This window comes from Cyrtonyx montezumae, unplaced genomic scaffold (genome assembly GCF_038088225.1).
Source record: "Cyrtonyx montezumae isolate F1298 unplaced genomic scaffold, pur_monq_1.0 scaffold_8, whole genome shotgun sequence".
Classification (NCBI taxonomy): Eukaryota; Metazoa; Chordata; class Aves; order Galliformes; family Odontophoridae; genus Cyrtonyx; species Cyrtonyx montezumae.
Window position 1 is genome coordinate 49,490,479 of NW_027072089.1, and position 14,897 is coordinate 49,505,375.

General features: G+C 46.6%; 2 protein-coding genes across 3 annotated transcripts in view; one reads left to right on the plus strand and one right to left on the minus strand.

Annotated features, from left to right (window-relative positions):
- Nucleotides 1–1,336, plus strand: part of GNAL (G protein subunit alpha L) — a 178,100-nt gene extending 176,764 nt beyond the window's left edge. For both annotated transcript variants that reach the window (XM_065753561.1, XM_065753562.1), the window contains exon 12: nt 1,015–1,336. In XM_065753561.1, coding sequence (XP_065609633.1) covers nt 1,015–1,161 — 147 coding nt within the window. In that variant the 3' untranslated portion in view covers nt 1,162–1,336. The remainder of the gene's footprint in view (nt 1–1,014) is intronic.
- A 2,912-nt stretch (nt 1,337–4,248) lies between these two features.
- MPPE1 (metallophosphoesterase 1) lies at nt 4,249–12,958 on the minus strand. Its single transcript, XM_065753565.1, has 9 exons — nt 12,001–12,958; nt 11,605–11,713; nt 11,174–11,277; nt 9,842–9,922; nt 8,159–8,267; nt 7,283–7,354; nt 7,063–7,185; nt 6,145–6,285; nt 4,249–4,717 (listed from the first exon to the last, which is right to left on the minus strand). Exons 1-9 carry the CDS (start codon nt 12,273–12,275, stop codon nt 4,535–4,537), a joined length of 1,197 nt encoding a protein of 398 aa, XP_065609637.1. The 5' UTR covers nt 12,276–12,958; the 3' UTR covers nt 4,249–4,534.
- Nucleotides 12,959–14,897: the final 1,939 nt, after the last annotated feature.

The window sequence follows — 14,897 nt, forward strand, 5'->3', positions numbered from 1 at the left end:
AAAGAGAAAAGCAGATGGCACATTAAAAACAGAAGTAATACTACACTTTCTAGTGTTTCTACGATAGCTTCATCGCCAGTCCTGTCACCACACACTGCTGAGAAGAGTCCAGCCTCATCCCTTTGCCTCCCGCTCCATAGATATTTATAGACATGGATCAGATCCCCTCTGAGTCTTCTTTTCTCAATGCTGAACAGACCCAGGTCTCTCAGCCTCTTCTCATAAGGGAGGCGTTCCACTCCCTTTATCACCTTTGTAGCACTCTGCTGGAGTCTTTCCATGAGATCTCTGTCTTTTTTTGTATGGAGGAGCCCAGAACTGGACACAGTACTCCAGGAGAGGCCTCACCAGGGCAGAGTAATGGGGGAGGATCGTATCCCTCAACCTGCTGGCTACGCACTTTTTAATGCACCCCGGGATCCCATTGGCCTTCTTGGCCACCAGGGCACAGTGCTGGCTCGTGGCCAGCCTGTCATCCACCAGGACACCCAGGTCTCTCTCCTCAGAGCTCCTCTCCAGCAGGTCATTCCCCAACCTGTACCGGTGCATTCGGTTATTCCTCCCTTGGTGCAAGACTGTACACTTGCTCTTGTTAAACTTGCTCTTGCAGCATGCTCCGGGTTCAGAAGTGACACTGAGTCTTCAGGGGTTCAAAAACGTGCCACATAATGGCACCATTGAAAATAAAGAGAGAAAGTAATTGCTAGTGTAGACTGTGGCAGGATGCAGCACTGCGTGCAGCACGAGTTCGCTGTACAGTGATGGACAAAGTACCAGTACAGCAATCCCTTAATATCATCTGTAACTTTTTTCCCCCCATTTCAAATTTCATTTTGGAACTCAAAGTCCTTTCTTTTTTTTTTTTTTTTCTTTTTTGAATTTAAGTTTAGGTGTACGTATGTGCCATTTCCCAGGTTTTGGGTCTCCAGCGAGGCCGCGGGTCGCTGGGAGGGGAAGGTGGTGGGGGGCATCCCCCAGCAGCACCCCCAACCCCTCTCCCTGCTGTTTCCACAGAGGATAAGTACTGCGAGCGGAGACGGCCGGCACTACTGCTACCCGCACTTCACGTGCGCCGTGGACACAGAGAACATCCGCAGAGTGTTCAACGACTGCAGGGACATCATCCAGAGGATGCACCTCCGCCAGTACGAACTCTTGTGAGGGGATCGCCGTGGAACCTGTGGTTTTAAATTCTTTGCTCCTTACTCTTTCTCTTGATGCTACCCCCCACGGGGTGGAAGAATATACTATAGAAATGTCAGTCTCTTCACTTGGTTTACTTTAATTATTTAACCTTAAAGCTGATTCGAAGCGAGTTTGGGTTGGTTTTCCTTCATGCTTTTTGGGACTATTTTTGTGCTTTATTTTGACATGCCACTTCTTCGTCATTCCACTAAGCCCTTTGGCTACCTCTGTTCCCTCGGGTTTTGTCGTTGTAAGCGAGCGCGCCCCGCGACGCGTTGCGGTGGGTCGGTGCCAGTCCGGAGCGGGGTGTCGGCCGGACGCCGCCAAGTCACGGCACTCCCCCCGCGCGGGTTTCCTTTCTGACATGACATTGAAGAGTACTTGATGGGTGAAAAGGATTAATGCACTTTGTATCAGGTTATTAAATACTGTCGAGGAAGTAGACACACAATGTAGCAGCACCACAATATTTATTACTCCGTCACAGTTTTTAGCATTTCTGAGTTGCAGGTCAACTGATACGGTGACCTCCTCTTTTAAGCCGTTCCTGGCACAGGAAGTAGAGTAGATACTGAGAGGAATGGTGAAGACAAAGCAGTTTCTGTGGGGTAGCGGAGCTCAGCGTCTCCGCGCACCGCAGGCGTTTGAGTCACGGCTCCTTTTCAGCCTGTCGCGTCTAGGCAGAAGATTGACCGCCCTCACTTACGTTGTTTGTGCTGTCCACAAATGATCCCTTTTCGTTCCGATCATTCTTGGGCAACGGTCCTCTCCCTATATATATATATATTATTTTTTTGTTTTGTTTTACTGCTGGTTTATTATATTGTACAGACTGTAAAATGTAATATTATTTTGTACAACTTTATTGAAGAAAAATACTTGTAGAAGATCTTTGTGCCTTGATTATGGCTGTACCTGTAAAATGAGCTAAGATGTAAGTATGTTTTTGATTGCGCTGTACAGCTTGATGTCAACCTTACCTGCAGCAGTGACTGGAGGTAAGAACTTTATCTGTAGAGTTTAGGGGTTTTTTTCTGGTTTATATAAAAACGCTCTTTAGTATAAAAATTATAAATTATGCAAATTAACCACTTACCTTTCCCAGTGAGGTATGACCGTCACCGGATGTTGCAGCAAACATGCCTTTCTCTTTCCAAGTCTCAGCTTTAAAACATTGGGATTCATTCGAGCGTCCAAATTGCAACCTGGTGTTGTTTTAATGGGAACCGAGGATTTATTATTGTTATTATTATTATTATTATTATTAACTTTTCCTTTCTATTTAGAAAATACGTTGGGTAATTCTTCGGTCATTCATAGAACTTCACAATGGCACAGACCGATTGTGACCGTGCAAAGCACCATTCTGTAGAGCTCTTCGATCTCTGTACCAACAGCAGCTTTCATTGTGCAAGTAAATAGCGAGAAAGAAGACAAAAAAAGTTGTATCGACCCTCGTGTCTGGCCTAAGAGAATTACGAGATGACATTTTTATTTCTCTTTTAATAAAGAGACACGTTAGAAAATGGTTTTATTTTAAATATTGTAGAATCAAAACGTGTGAATATTTCTCAGACTTGAATAATTTATGCAAATGACATTCTCAAAAACAAGTCGTGGTACAGTACAATATATAAAAGCAAGAATTGCTGTAGCAATAAGGCATGTCCTTTTTAGTAACTATAACACTGCTTTATATTTTATACATAGGTGTTTTCTGTCTGTGACTATATACTTTTCCTGTGTCCGAGATAACCTGTACAAATGTCTAAAATTACAGTTGCAATAACGGAAACCTAGTGAAGTGTTAGACTACATTACTTCACGGAGTGTTTTACCACACTGGGACCGTTCCCACTCCTCGTTTTAAAGTTAGGGAGAGACTAAGAGCTGGTACATTCCCAACGTTGGCCTCCAGCTCGGCGGTTCCATCGATGTTTTGCTGTAAGCACCGCTGGTGGTTGGAAACCCCCGCCACCACCTCTTTGGTTCAAGTCAGACTGCGGCCCAGCGCGGTCCTTGTTTCTGTTTGATGACAAACAGCCCCATTTCAGGCACGATAACGTGACCGTTGGCTCTTCTCAGAAGCGTGTAGGTTTTAATACGTGCGAGTCGTCAGATCTTTCCCAGAAAGCGAAGGGCTGGGTGGACCGAGCTAGTCTACAAAATCCCCGAATGCGGAGATTCTCTCGCTTCCCACGCCAAAGAAAGCACCGGGACAAATATAGCAGGAGACGGTCTCATCCTCAGAAGCAGCCCCTGCCCCCAGAGCTAGCAGCCCAGCAACGCTCAGCAGGAGCACCGCTCCCGGTGGAGGCAGCCCTCTGCTTCCCTGGGGCGGGTGGTGAGCTTTGCTGCACCTCCCTTAGGCACGGCAGCGCTCGGAGGAGCTGAGCTGGGCTGCTCCGGCCGCTGCGCTGCCGTCCAGCCTGGGGCTCCTTGCGGCCGGCTGCCTCCCCAGCACACACTGCTACAAAGACACCAAGAGCTGGCAGCCCTGCGGGAGCCTGGAAGAGAGCCTGCCCCAGCGCCTGCATGCAGCTGGGGGCCGAGGCACGGGGCAACCTTACTGCGGCTGTATTTGACCTTCCGAATTGCAGAGCGGCAGCCCGAGGGCCCCTCACCACACAGATCTCTGGGATGCAATAGGGCCCTCTTTTTTTAAGCCCATCATAGCACATCTTTTTAAAAATAGCAGCTTGAGGTGTCACCCTACTTTTGTTTGAAGCAGGTTTCAGGCGTTGTACCGGCAAGCTGGATCTGCGAGGCTTCTTCCTGTTGCTGTCTGGCAGATGCTAACTGTAGTCATCCGATAGTTGGGTGTGACAGGAGCTAGAAGGTTTCTTTGTCCCTCACGTAGGACATCCTAAAAAGCTTACAGAAATCTTCACCTCTCGCTGCCAACGCATCTTGCTTCTGCCTGACCCTACCGAGCAGATGTATGACACAAGAAGGGCCACGCAGCAATAAAACAGAGAAACGTTTCCAGTTTGCAGCACTGAGCCTCCACCAGGGTGAGACACCGGTGCAGACAAGTGATGAGGCGACAGGATTTGCATAATGTACAGTTACACTTTTAATATACATATTTGATACAAAAATTATAGCAGGAAAAGGACTCATTTGATTGTAGAATACAGTATTTTTGTACAGCATGAAACGTTCATTCCGGTTAATTATTTATCCTGTAGTAGTCATATCAGCTGTATAGGACTTCTATGGTATGTGTAAATGCAACCTGCCTTCAGACTAGCAATCAAATTAGGTCATTTGCTGGCATGAATATAGTCTGATGTTTGACTGTTCTCAGCTTTGGTATTTCAGTGACTGAATGCAGATGTCTGGCTCTTCACGCTGCTTTATGCTTACTGATTAAACGCTGAGCAAAATAAAACGGTGGAGTGAGAAGCTGAAAATGAGCTAGCACCAGGAAGACGAGCAGGGCTCCTGCCGCCCAGTAGATAGCGAAGACTCTGCTCTCACGTGGAAGGAAGCATTTGTGGAGGGAGAAGTCAGTCGGTGTTATGCTGCCCTGGAAAAGAAAGGCAGAGCGTGAGCGCGCTCTTACAGTGGGTCGCACAGCAGGAGCTGCAGCAGGGCAGGCAGAGCTCCGGCTCCCAAGTTCTTTGTTGGGTGCGGAGGGTTGGGGCCAGCTGCCCAGTACCAGTGCCTTCTCCATGGGGCTTAAGAGTCTGTACTGGCGGTGCTGGGCGCTAACTGGAGCGGCCAGCATTAGCCCAGGCACCAGTCTGCCTGCTTGGCATCTAGAGGAACCAGGGAACTGGGCTCCTCCTCAGCTCAGCCTTCAGGAGAAGCCCAGTTCCAGCTGCAGGAAGCAACCTGGAGGCAGCCTTCCTGGGCTCCAGTTAGACTGTGCGAATGTGCCCCTTCCTCAGCCCAGGCCCTCCTCCCACCCAGTACCCGCTGCAGAACACACGCTGGCTAATCCAGAATGCCTACGTGAGCTCCAACAACAGGGAACTTCGTTGGGTTTTGGCTTGACCTCTAATTTAAGTTTACAGCAGCCTGAGGCTGAGCTAAAACCATAGCGAGGAGGATGCTGCATGAACCGGCCGACCTCCCGCTTTGTGCGGCGCGTGCAGAGCGCGTACACAGTTTGAAGGCAGCTACTCTCAGGAATATGGAATAAACAACTCATTTTCAACACGAAACATTAACAGTTGCGTTAAACAAATTGCAGAGGTTGGGGTTATCTGTGTATTACGGAGCCTAAACTCAACAGCAGAAAAATACCTTATAAAGATCTTAAAGATTTCCCCCTCCCCCCGAGTCACGGACTCCTCCGTGATCAGAGTGCTGCTTTGCTTCTCACTGCGCATTCCGCGGAGTTCTGTTTTCTTTTGACGCGGGGAAGGCGCTGATTTACCTCTGAGGACACCCTGAGCACGGGAGCTGCCTGCACGAGCACAGCCAACGCCGCAGCGAACGCAGACGGGACGCAAAGAGGCGGCCCACGGGCACGCAGCCAACGCTTTCCCTGTGCGAAGCGACCCGTGCCCACGGCTGAAAGCCACCAGCACCACGGCAAGGTTCAGGGTGGAGACGGCCTTGTTCAGAGCGGGTCAATCAGCCGAGCAGAGGGAGGCTTTCTACTGTTCAGTGCACAGGACTGACTCTTTTTTCTTTTTTTTTTCCACAAGTCAAACAGTTTACAGCGCGCCCTCTTCTCAAGCAAATGTCAGATGCTTGTACCCGTATACTGATTAGATCTTTAACGGCATTGCTCTGTACCACACGGAACGTGGCTCCCACAGATGTACTTTATAAAGTGGATGCAGTGTACTGAGTGGGCCGGGTGGGTAGGCTATTTTTTTTTCTTTTTTTTTTTTGGTTTTTACAGGTAGAATCAGTTTCAAAATTATAGCTGACTGCCGTGTTGATTTATTTATGAAAGTTATCCGACAAAAATAATAATAATAATAATAATTAAAAACTTACCACGATGAAACTAGGGTTGTTTCTATTCCTCCAACTGAACGACGGGACACTGATCTCCGGGACCCCCCCCTCGTGCAGCACGTGGCAGGCGCTGTGCGTGTGCCCGCTGAGAATCAGGCGGGGACGGAACCACCACAGCAGCTGCAGTGTGCAATGGGAAAGCACAGCAGTGAGCTGTAACTCAGAGGAAATGCCCTTTTTGCTTCTGACAGAATGAAAATGTGGGAATTTCGATCAACTTCTGTTTTCCTTTAAGCTTGTGTCCATAGCGTAGCAGCACAGAGACACAGAATAGCAGGGGTTGGAAGGGGCCTCTGGAGATCATCAACCCCTGCTAAAGCAGAGCCCTACAGCAGGCTGAGAGGAAAGCATCCACGCAGCTCTTGAGTATCTCCAGAGAAGGAGACGCACGCTTAGCCCAAAATACTGCTAGCCCTATCCATGCGCATCACACTGCCAGCATTGCTGATAGAAACACCATTTTAACAAAGCAATGGGGTGTTCCTGGCAATGGGAGAACCCCGTACTGCCCGTCCTGAGTGAAGACGGCAGGGGATAAAAGCCAACACAGCTTCGGGGCATACAGCAGCTTTACATGCTCTGCCAGTTACTCCCACAGGCAAAGCAGTACTGCCAAATGGGAGCTTTCTGCTAGTTTGCCATTAATCACTACATTATATGAACGACAGAATGCTACACTAGAGCTAGCACCTGTACTTACTGCGTGCAGAATCAAGGCCCAGATCACACTGACCCTTCAAGGGACGGCACACAGCTCTACCCAGCAGCCTCAGGAGCTGCTGGGGGTGGTTCATGTCAGTAAACGTTTGCCCTTTGCAGTAGGCAGCCATGGTCCCGGGCCACTCTCCAACCCACCCCCCCACCACCAATAGTCAAACTGCTGATGATAGGGAAAACCTTTTGTGATGCTTCTTGAGACAGCACATCATACTTCTCTTTAAAGGGGATGGTCTTCTCCTCTGGAGAAGCAGCATCTTCTCCACTGCACTCTGCATCACTTTTCCGATAGAGGGGGTAATGCTGGGCGAAACACAAAGCAACAATGAGTCGGCAGTGGCACAGCCTTTCTAAAAAGGTCACATGAAGCACATCAGCACGCTGCCTCACCTGTACTCACCTGAAGAAGGATTGGTTGTGAAGCTGGAGGCTTTTCTGCATCACTGCACCTCTTCTTGGGATGGTTCGGTTCCTGCGGATAAAATCAATCCAGTGCATATTGTCTCTGTGTACCAAAGGGGTGGGGAAGGGACTTGCACAACAGCTACAGGTTGAGGGATAGGGTTTTCTAGTGTTTTGCTTCCCTTCTTTGAGAAAAGCAGTATCAGTTCAGAGAAAAGTATTTAAGTTCTGCACCAACTTTTAGGAGACTGCTGCAGGTGCCTGGGGGAAGCTCTGATTTCCCACTTTGCACATGGTATGAATAGAGCTGCACCTCTCCCTGAAGGTGGAAAGCAATCACAGCCTCCCACAGCACAAGGAGGGCACAAGAGATTGAGAGCGGCCTGACATGCAGTGTTTAGGGTTGGGCAGTTTTTCCACTGGGAGATGGTTTCAGACTGATGACCAGTGTGGCTCGTGACACCTCTCACCTGGCAGTGTCTCCTATGAGAGGGGGAAGAGGGATTTGATGAAATAATACCATTGCAACATTACCAGGCTAACCAGGCAGGACCAGAGCAGAATCAGAAAAGTACAGTAGGATACAGAGCAGAACAGTAAGCAAAAATAGAAGTGAGTGGCTTATTTGATCAGAAGAAGGCAGCTTCTGTTGGCTGGCAGCAATAACAAGGAAGTGAGCACCATTAACAGGCAAAGATGATAAATGAGGAGAGCTCTGCTAACACATTACAGTAGGAATGGGGAATGGTTGGGTTTTTGTTTTTTTTTTTTCAGATAAAAGCCTTTGTTACACCTTGACTGCTGGCGCAGCACCAACATTTCCAGCACAGCAGGCAGGCAGCTGGCTACCACCATGTCTTCAGCAAGCCCTTACCTGCTGGGAGCAGTTCAGCCTGTGAGAAAGCGCCACAAGCTTCGCCTCCATGGTGCTGCACACGGTGCAGCCATCGCCCTCCATAGCCACGCTGTTCACGAGGACAAAGCTGGAAAACACCACAGAGAGGGAGAGGTAGTGAAGACAGGGTCTTTGCTGGTCACACACACAACAATAAGCCTTATTTGGTAAAATACAAGGGTTTTACCTGTGCAACCTGGTCAAGGGAGCTGCTTTGGCAGGGGGGTTGGATTTTCTAGAGGTTCCTTCCAGCCCCTACAGTTCTGTGAATCTGTGGTTCCAAAACGGGACACAGCTGAGCAGAACTGCAGAACATGCAGCTTCTGAAGCCACACATCACAAACCCTTTATGACCACTGGCCTACCTGGTAGGCTGCTTTCTAATTGCTCACTAGTTAGGTTGCACCATGTACTGGCTGCTGTGTTTTATGATTCCTCCATCCCATTTACTGCAATAGATACTGAAGCGTTATTTGAGAGAAATGTTACAAGTCAACTAAACTGAATTCTGAGAGAAAGGAGAACTTTGCTTCTCTTCCTGTGCACATTTCAGGCAACAGAGACATGTTCTCAGATATTCCATTTCTTTAGAATGGCTGAAAAGCCCCACAGCACTGCATCTGGCTGTCTGCCTCCAGCACTCAGGTTCACACCACGCAGCGTCACAGAATGCAGGCCTCAGTTAATAGGAGAGCAGACATACAGCTTGCCACCAGAAGCCAGAATTCTGCTTGCTGTTGTATGGAAGGAGACACAGAGATGTTCCTGAGCTGATTTAAATCTGCTAGAGCACATATCCCTAGGACCCTACATCTGCTTGATAAACAACAGCATTATATACTGAGCATTCCTGAAGCCCATAAGTCTTCCTGGGGAAAAAAAAAATAAAACCATCAGTGCTAGACCTATTTGGTATATTTTAAATGTCTGCTACATGAACCAGTGGGACCTCCTTGGTTTTGGAGCTTACATTCCCATGAGCGATGGTAACCTCATAACATGCTGCCAAATGCAGAGCAGCAGTGGCCTTTCCCTTCCCATACCACCTCAGCTTTAAAGGAACACGTTGCCACATTCCCACTAGTGCTGTCTCTCACCCAACTCTGCATGGTACCTAACAGCAACTGAAAAACAGCTCTGGGACCAAACTCTGTGCTCAGGGCCTCAGCCCAGCGTCTGCATGACCCCACCCTGCAGGAACCTGTGGCCAAGCATCTGTTCTGTTCCCAAATTCTTCAAACAAGGACTGAAGAAACTATTAAAATAAAGGAAACTCTCAGCTTGCAAGCACGGGGGTTGGTTGTGTTTCTTTCCTGACTCCTATTCTGCTCTGTTTACAGCCATGGGTCATTACCAGCTGCGAGGAAGTACAAATGCAAACCGAAGAATGTCATTCTGACTCCTCAGTACTTTTCCATTTGAAAGAAAACTGACCAAGCTTAGAGCAAAAGCTTCCTTTCCTGATCAAAGTATGTTGCTACAGAGCGTGTCACGCTGAGCATAATGCAAGCTAGCTAGGAAGTAAAAATAATCATAATCAGATGTAAGTGAAGCATTCCCCTACTATTTCATTAGGGATTCACTTCCAGTTCTCATTCTCCCATTTCACTGCCAGCTGTGTGGAACGTTAATATATGTGGATAGATAGATAGATGCACTCACTTTGTTCCTTTTCGAGTTATTAGCTTTCCTGAAGTAAAGTTGAAAACTTTTTCAAATCGCTGTACCTTGAAAGTGGTCATTCTGTGTCACAGAACAAAAATACAACTGAGGTCAGACACTGGCACGCTATATAAATAATTGCACATAACAACACAATTAATACTTAAATAATCTGACAATACTTAAATAATCTGAGCTGCTTTGCAGTTTTTAGGCCATTCCCACAGCCTGCTGCTGCATTACTTAGAGCACGTATTCATGCAGCAAACACAGGGACACCCAGACACTGACAGTGCTGTGTCCTGTCCCAGTCACAGACATCCCACGAGAGCACACATCAAAACAAGATGGGAAGGAAATACACTTAGGCCAAGCACTTTTCAGACCATGAAGGCCAACACAAGGAAAAACAATTTCAAGACTTCTCTTCCAATGCAGAGAACAATTGAACAACTTTGCATATGCTCTAAGAAGCACAAAAGTAGCCTGAAAGAAAGGAGCTGGGTGTCCTGGTGGACAGCAGGTTGGCCATGAGCCAGCAGTGTGCCCTGGTGGACAATAAGGCCAGTGGGATCTTGGGGTGCATTAAGAAGAGCGTGGTCGAGGGAGGTGATCCACCCCCTCTGCTCTGCCCCAGTGCCTCCACATCTGGAGCCCTGTGTCCAGTTCTGGGCTCCTCACTTCAAGAAAGGCAGAATTTCCAGATAGAGTCCAGTAGAGGGCTACAGAGATGACTGGGAGCCTGGAGCATCTCCCCTATGAGGAAAGGCTGATAGATTCAGGGCTGCTGAGCCTGCAAAACTGAAGACTGAGAGGGGATCTGATCAGTGCTTATAAACATGGATGGGGCCAGGCTCATTTCAGTGGTGCCCAGTGGCAGGACAACAGGCAATGGGTGCAAAACTAAACGCAGAAAGTTCCACCTAAGCATGAGGAAAATCTTTACTGTGAGGGTGACGGAGTGCTGGAACAGCTGCACAGTTAGGTCATGGAGTCTCCTTCTCTGGAAGTACTCAAAACCCACTTGGACACCTTCCTGTGTGCCTGCTGTAGGGAAGCTGTGTTAGCAGAGCATTGGGCTGGGTGATATCCAGAGATGCCTTCCAATCTCTGTGATTCTAAGAAACCTGTCCTAAAATGTATTCCTATGGTGTGTTGTGTGACGTAGGTGCACAACTGTTAAAATCTTGCTCTAAATTACAATGCCATCTCATCTGATCAAAAATATTCTATGTGAACACAGAACATCAGCCAGACACACAAGGTGTTACTGCATGCATGCTGGCATTTCATTCCCAGCACCCAGGAACCCCTTGCACCAAGAGCACTTACTCATAATGAAACCCGATGTCATGATTTCCAACGATAACCACCAGCTCAGTAGTAACTGGATACTTAAACATTTTCTGAAATCTCCTCACATCGTCTGCCCATGCCTGCACAAAGAACGTGAAAAAATCAGTGCTGTTCCACAACACGGGAGGGATGGGAGGAACTACTAGGGTGTAATACTAAAGCATGCACTCAGTAAAACGCTCACGTTTCCTGTGTTCATTATCAGGTGGAAACTGCCAAGATTCTACTAAAAGGTGAATCACAACGCATCACCTCGTATCTAAAACGCTACAAATTTCTATGAGTAGGATGAATATGCAGTAATATGAAACAAAGCCTTGCATCCCTAGCCTGCTTTCTTCTGCCACGCATTTCCTTCAGGAAATTCTCACTTTTTGAAACAAGAGAGCCAGCCGTTCACGTCATACCTGAGGTGAGTCCCATTTTCCTTCATCAAAGACATCTCCCAGAATAAAAACAATATCAGGCTGCAGTAACCACAAAGCAGTTTGGAAAGATCTCTCCATTTGCCATTCCCTAGAGGGAAAACACACCTGGTCATCACCGTGTCACTCCTAGATCCCCCACTTTGGATACAGCCCAGCAGGAACGGGAACATGGCTCCTAAAACACTGAGAACACCGCCGTGAAGTTCAATTTAAATACTCAAACTGAGTGTAAGTGCTGTAGGTACCTCCCACCTGGTGTGGGTAACTCCACAGCAGCACAATCCGAATCAAACCATGCAAAACAAGTTACTAATTGGATGGATGTTTAAAACTCTAAAGACAGTGTAGAGATCATGCCAAAAACCAGATTACTACCTTCGTAATTTATCCAGCCAATGTCCCTTGATTTCACCAAGCAGGTGAGTATCAGCCAAAATCATGGCCTTCAGGACCGAAGCTGACGTCTCTTCGTTACCTGTGTGAGCTCCACCTTTCACATCCGGCCACCGACATTGAAAAATAACCACATAATAAATGAAAAATTCACAAAATATTAGCACAGAGCTGACAAAGCACACAAGTTTCAGCAGGAAACAGACCCTCTTCTTCAGAGGAAGGTTCTTTGCGCTGGTCAAGCTGGGACTCAGCATTGCAGCACTGGCACAGGAGCCTTTCCCAGTGGCTAAGTTCTACTCTCTGAGGTGAGGACAGTAGGTTTTGGTCAGAAGGCCAAGAGGAGATTCATATCAGCAAAAACCCTGCAGAGAAAATACAAAATAAAATATTCAAAAGCCAGCAGTCCCTCTGAAAATCGTCCACGGAAGGCCAACAGTGTTCATTTCTCATCAGTGTGAAATCCTTGGGGTAGGAAAGCTTGTAACTCAAACAAGGAACTTACTCTCTTTAAAACTGTAGTTTTATTTCATGCCATTTTGAAGGCTAATCCAAATGAATATCTTCACTCCAATAATCCACAACTGTAACAGCTCTCAATCATTCCAACCCAAACCATATCACGATGTTATGAAATCAAAAGCAGATAATCTTTCCCTCCTCCCCCAACCAAAACCTCCATCTGATTTAACTTATTTTTAAACTCGAGTTTCTCACATCAACACTACATAGTACTTGTTCAAGACAAAGAACCATTAATAGCTATCATGTAACACTTCCAGTATGTGTTATTTTATATTAGCATGGCTAATTTATAATGGTATGTAATCCAGTTCTATCTAAACTTAGTTTCACATGACAAAGCTACTGGTCAGACATCTCAGTTTCACAGCACACAGGAACCACAAATAAAGGGTGGACAACTTAACACACATCTCATTTGCATGAATGAAAGATCAATGAGACCTTGTTTGTGCATCTCACAGCAAGGCAGGATTACAGCAAAGGCATTTGTCCAATAGATAAAGCAATAAGCACAGAAGCAGGTAAACTCATCCTGACCAAACTGTACCTACCCTGTAATTTGGAAGTAGACTTTGGTAGTCTGAAACAGTCTCCTCTCCCAGGAACAGTACTGAGTTGAACAGAAAACGCCAGTAAGCTACTATACTTGCATTAGGCACGTAAAAAGATAAAATAAAAACCAAAAATCACATGGCTCTCCTTATTCACGCAAAGCTTAACACAAATACAACCTGTCACTTCACTACTGATTTCAGCACGTTCTCTAGCAGATTTCTGTTAGGTGGTTTCCTCACATCCAAGCTCTTCAGAAGCTGTCCATGCACCAGTTCCTGGTGTGTGCACACATTTGTCCTGCCCTTCCACTGCAGGCTGTTAGCACTGTGGGAACAGCATCACTGTGTGGGGAAGATGACCGAGGTCTCCCACTTGCACCCTAGGTTTCCAGCAAAAGAAGAAATCAAAATCCATGAGGCAGAATGAGGTGAAGGACAGCTCCTACAGCAGAAACACCCACCTGTACTGCCCGTGTCGCTCTCCTACCTTGCCTTGCAGCCTACAAGCTGACAGCTGCTCACATCCTGCCTGTGCCGTGTGCTCAGGGCCACACATCTCTGCACACCGAAAGGCAGCAGCTGTCCCACCTCACATACAGGCACCGACAAGCAGATGCCACCCGGAAGAAAGCCGCTCTCTCCCTCATCCGTGATGGAAGGGTCAAAAATAGCACTGTTGCTCCACAGACACACTGCAAGATGGAGCTGTGGAGCAACGCAGGGCTGTGCAGCACTGCTGCTCCTCCTGCAAAGCTGACTGTTTAGGTCAGAAGAAATGCTCAAGTGACCAGTGTTCAAGAAGTTTAACACTCTTCTGTGACAGCAATGTTCATTTTGCATACTAACAAGTATCAGCCCAACCTTTGCACTTAAAATACTCCATCATACGTACTACTGTTCCTGTTTTTAACTGTCCAGTTTGCCAGCCACACAAACTCCTCTTTCCCTTCTCTTTCTGTTCAGAGGGTCATCCAGCTTTTATTTACAAGTGCAGTGAGGATGAAGCAAGGAAAACGTGCTATGATGCTATCTAGACAGACCAGGAAGCAAGGAGCTCAGAGCATTATCCTGCCTCTAACTAAGAGAGTACATAACCCTAAATACCTCACGTTCTTTTAGACCAATTTATTAATTTACAGCTATCAAACTGTCATGAACAGTATGAGAGCCTCCACCCAGGCTCTACTGAGGCAGTGTTGTTATCACACTAAAGCTGTTAGGGTATAAACAAGCACAGTATTTCTAACCTGAAGATAAACTGAATTTTTCACTCAGTTTTCCCATTGTAATGTTACAAAGTCAAATTTATTCAACCTTCAGAGAATATAATTCAAGGTATATATAATGTTTCACTAAAGTATAACAGTTACAAACAAGTTCAGGCTCAAAGGTCCCAAGTTTTCCCCTTTGAAACACTCCACTGAGATTTCTCCTCACACTCCAAGTTTCTCCTCAGTCTCTCTCTGAAGCAATGGGACATTCAACCTTGTCTGCTCTCTCAGCACTTGATTCCTATCAGCATTTCAAATATTGCAGTAGTACTCCTCACTCCTCAATCAAATAAGAGCTTCTGATGAGTTATATATATATATATATACACACACACACACAGAAGTGAATCAGTAGAATTGACAGCCTTTACATAGTTTTATATACATACATGGTTTTATTATTATTATTTTATGGTTATATATGTTTTGTTTACAGGAAATAATTTATTGGGAAATCCTGCCAACCGAAACACAAAGGTTTGATTTTCCCACAAACACCCACAACTGCAATTGGTGCACTTTATGAGTG

Coding starts and splice junctions, on each gene's coding strand:
- MPPE1 (XM_065753565.1), bottom strand. CDS start 12,275: ATGCTGAGTCCCAGCTTGACCAGCGCAAAGAACCTTCCTCTGAAGAAG. Junction 8,268..9,841: donor ATAACTCGAAAAGGAACAAA/GTGAGTGCATCT, acceptor GGTGTTTTCCAG/CTTTGTCCTCGTGAACAGCG. Junction 4,718..6,144: donor ACAACCCTAGTTTCATCGTG/GTAAGTTTTTAA, acceptor TTTCTTTTCCAG/GGCAGCATAACACCGACTGA.